At 45.9% G+C, this 3,944-nt stretch overlaps 1 protein-coding gene across 1 annotated transcript; it reads left to right on the top strand.

The window, feature by feature from the left end:
* Positions 1–207: 207 nt before the first annotated feature.
* Positions 208–1,157, top strand: LOC105708105 (melanoma-associated antigen 4). The gene is given in 4 exon segments (XM_012439275.2): positions 208–405; positions 407–760; positions 763–822; positions 825–1,157. Coding segments are annotated over 4 exon segments (945 nt in total).
* Positions 1,158–3,944: the final 2,787 nt, after the last annotated feature.

Here is a 3,944-nt window from a genome sequence, read left to right as displayed (position 1 = left end):
CAGGTCGACCAGGATGGCTAGGAAGCCCCAGAGGATCCCCAGGAGGCCCTAGAGGAGCACCGAAGGAGAAAATCTGTAAACAGTAAGCCTTTGCTAGAGCCTCCAAGGTTCGGTTTTCAGCTGAGGCCTCTCACACACTCCCTCTCTCTCCAGGCCTGCAGGTCTCCATTGCCCACACTGCTGCCTGCTACCCTGACCAGAATTATCATGTCTCTTGCGCAGAAGAGTCAATCCTGCAAGCCTGAGGAAGGCCCTGAGGCCCAAGAAGAAGCCCTGGGCCTGATGGGTGCTCAGGCTCCGGTTGCTACCTCCTCCTCCTCTACTCTGGTCCCAGTAACCCTGGAGGATGTGCCTGCTACTGGGTCACAAGGTCCTCTCGAGAGTCCTTAGGGAGCCTCTGCCTTCCCCCACTGACATCAATTTCACTCTATGGAGGCAATCCATTGAGGGCTCCAGGAACCAAGGAGAGGAGGGATCAAACACCTCTCCTGACCTGGAGTCTGTGTTCTGAACAGCACTCAGTAAGAAGATGGCTGACTTGATTCATTTTCTGCTCCTTAAGTATTGAGCCAAGGAGCTGGTCACAAAGGCAGAAATGCTGGAGAGTGTCACCAAAAATTACAAGCACCTCTTTCCTGCGATCTTCAACAAAGCCTCCGAGTCCATGCAGCTGGTCTCTGTCATTGACATGAAGGAGGTGGACCCCACCAGCAACACCTACACCCTTGTCACCTGCCTGGGCCTCTCCTATGATGGCCTGTGGTTGATAATAATCAGAGCATGCCCAAGACAGGCCTCCTCAAGACAGGCCTCCTAATAATTGTCTGGGCATGATTTCAATGCAGGGCAAATGGGCTCCTGAGGAGAAAATCTGGGAGCAGCTGAGTGTGATGAAGGTGTATGTTGGGAGAGAGCACAGTGTCTTTGGGGAGCCCAGAAAGCTGCTCATCCAAGATTAGGTGCAGGAAAACTACCTGAAGGTGCCCGGCAGTGATCCTGCACGCTATGAGTTCCTGTGGGGTCCAGGGGGGCTTGCTGAAACCAACTGCATGGGAGCCCTGGAGCATGTTGTCAAGGTCATTGCAAGAGGTCGCTTTTCCTACCCACCCTGGTGTGAAGAGGCTTTGAGAGAGGAGGAAGAGGGAGTCTGGGCATGAGTTGCACCCAAGGCCAGTGGGAGGAGCGCTGGGCCAGTGTGCTTTCCAGGGCCCTGTCCAGTAGTTACCCTGCCTTATTTGACATGAGGCCCATTCTTCATTCTTTGAAGAGCAGCCAGCATTCTTAGTAGTGGGTTTCTGTTCTATTGGGTGATGTTGAGATTAATCTTTGTTTTGGAATTGTTCAAATGTTCCTTTTAATGGGCGGTTGAATGAATTTCAGCATCCAAATTTATGAATGACAGTAGTCACACATAGTGCTGTTTACATAGTTTAGGAGTAAAAGTCTTGTTTTTTATTCAGATTGAGAAATGCATTCTATTTTGTGAATTGGGACAAAGTAACAGCAGTGGAATAAGTATTCACTTAGAAATATGAATGTATTAGCAGTAAAATTGATGAGATTCAGAAATTAAGATAATCAGAGTGGTACCTAGGTGTCTAAAAGTTACTGTCCCATGTGAATTTTTATATCAAAATAGTTATTGATATCACATGGCTTCCTGGGTGAGAGATGGGACAGCCAGAGGACTCCTACAGGGAGAAGGACATAATAATTCTTGCCTTATACTCAGTCTGTCCTGTAAAACTTTAAAAAATATATGCATACCTGGAGTTCCTTGGCTTCTTTGAGACTGTAAGAGAAATTAAATCTGAATTAATAATTCTCTCTGTTCACTGGCTCATTTCTTCTCTATGCACTGAGCATTTGATCTGTGGAAGGCCCTGGGTTAGTAGTGAGATGTTAAGGTAAGCCAGACTCACCCTACCCAGAGGGTAGTAGACTCTAGGAGCTACAGTTATGTAATTGAGGTGGTGAGAAGTCCTTAAGATGTAGAGGAAAAGTAAGAGAAGAGTGAGGGTGTGGGGCTCCAGGTGAGAGTGATCCACATGTAAATGCCCTATGTGGGGCCTTTTGGGCTTTGGGAAACTGCAGTTTCTTCGGAGGAAGCTGATTCTAATGAATCAGGGAGGTGGGGTGTCCAGGGTCAGAATCTCAGAGGGTGTGAGAAAAGCCCATAGTGGAAAACTGCTCTGAGCAGTTCCTTTTTGATGGTGGATAAACAGAGAGTAGTGGGGCAGGAATGGATAGCATCCTGTGCTTTTGTCCCAGTGCTGTTGAACACAGCGTAAGAGCTAGGTGAGGGACACTCATCATTTGAAAGCATTTTCTGAGAGAGAAGCATGAGTCTCCCTGGGAAGCACACCCAGAAGCCACTGGCCAGTTGCTTTTCTGCCTGATGGAGAACTAGAGCTGACTCTATTAAAAATGAATTCTAACTAGGTTATCTCAAGTGTAATTTGACCAATTGTAAGCAAGGGTTAGATTTTTGGTGGTGATAAAATGAATGAAAATAGTGGTTTGCATGGAAAAGCTTATGAGAGCGAAGGAAGGAGTTGGTCTTTGCCTCAAATCCTAGGAGCTTTGAGCTGCATCTGGCTGGAGAAAACTCTCATATACCCAAATTTTGAAGTACCTTCTGTAAGAGGCAACCACTTACTGACTTTTATGTATGAAACTTCTTTTTTTTGTCAAATTATTTCATGTCCTATTGAGCTGTATGTTCTCTGATAAGTCCTGGAGAACAACGACAACAGCAAAATCCTAGAGTCCTAGGGCCTGGCGCCAAATAATGTTACAAACAGTAGCCATCTGCCAGTCCTTAAACTTCTAATTTACACTAGACCCTGAACCAGGTGCTTCACCTACATTACACACACTCCAACAGTCCTACTAGACAGGGCTTATCACATCTGCTCACAGATGAAGAATCCAAGGCTCACAGGGCTTGTGAATTGGGATGTAATAACAGGACATTTCTTGGATATTTTCCAGGATCACACGGCTAGTAAGGAACAGGGCTGGAATCAGACCCGTGGTCTGAATTCTTTAGAGGCCATGCTGTTCCCACTCCCCCAAGCCTGACGCTGACCTGACTGCTACTTCATGTCTCTTCTCAACACTGCACCATGTCTCTCAGGTGACAAAAAGAAAAAGAAAGATCTTGGGGCCAACATACTAAAAGCAGACCTGGAGGTGACAATGAGAATCAAATACCATTTAGGGCTGGTGTATGCTGGTTTCCTCAAGACCTGACTCTGCCCAGATGTGAGCATTTCTGTCCAGTCCTAGCACTTTCCAGAATTAAAGCACATTTCCCCAGGTCACTTCCATGTGTTTTGTCTGACACTAGAAACTGGCCTGCTGACCAGTTTGTCATTGGTCCCCACAGAACAGCCTAGAATCACCTGCTTTCCTCCTGACAGGGAGCATTCCTTCTCCCTGTATAAGTCTTCTGGCTGTGCCATCTCTCACTCAGGAAGCCGTGTGATTACAACAATTATTTTGATACAAAAATTCACATGGGACAGTAAGTTTTAGACACCTGGGTACCACTCTGGTTATTTTTGACACAGTCTCCAGATGTTTCCCGAAGGCATTGAGTAGAGTCTGATTTGCCATATTATCTATTAGTTCTTGGGATATCCCCCTGAAGTTAGAAGGAGTTTGGAATCACCTTGATACTTGGAATCAAACATTTACAGGGTGTTTTATTTGGAATTCACCTCTGAACACATGGACAGATGAATGGTCAAACACCAAAGCTTCCCTCATGAACATTAGGTGAGGAAACACTTTGAAAATCCCAGTGGAACAAACATCTACTTACTGAGGCTAAATTCCTAAATCTCTGAAGTCTCCCAGGAGGTGAATCATGATTCCTTGGAATATATGTCAGCTCTGATGAAAAAGGAATAATTAAGCAGCCTTCTAATGCCTCTTGC

The sequence above is a fragment of the Aotus nancymaae genome, unplaced genomic scaffold, assembly GCF_030222135.1.
Source record: "Aotus nancymaae isolate 86718 unplaced genomic scaffold, 86718_ANA_hifiasm-v0.15.2.pri h1tg000138l, whole genome shotgun sequence".
NCBI lineage: Eukaryota > Metazoa > Chordata > Mammalia > Primates > Aotidae > Aotus > Aotus nancymaae.
The sequence above is the reverse complement of the archived record's forward strand: the minus strand, read 5'-3'. Positions and strand labels throughout refer to the sequence as shown.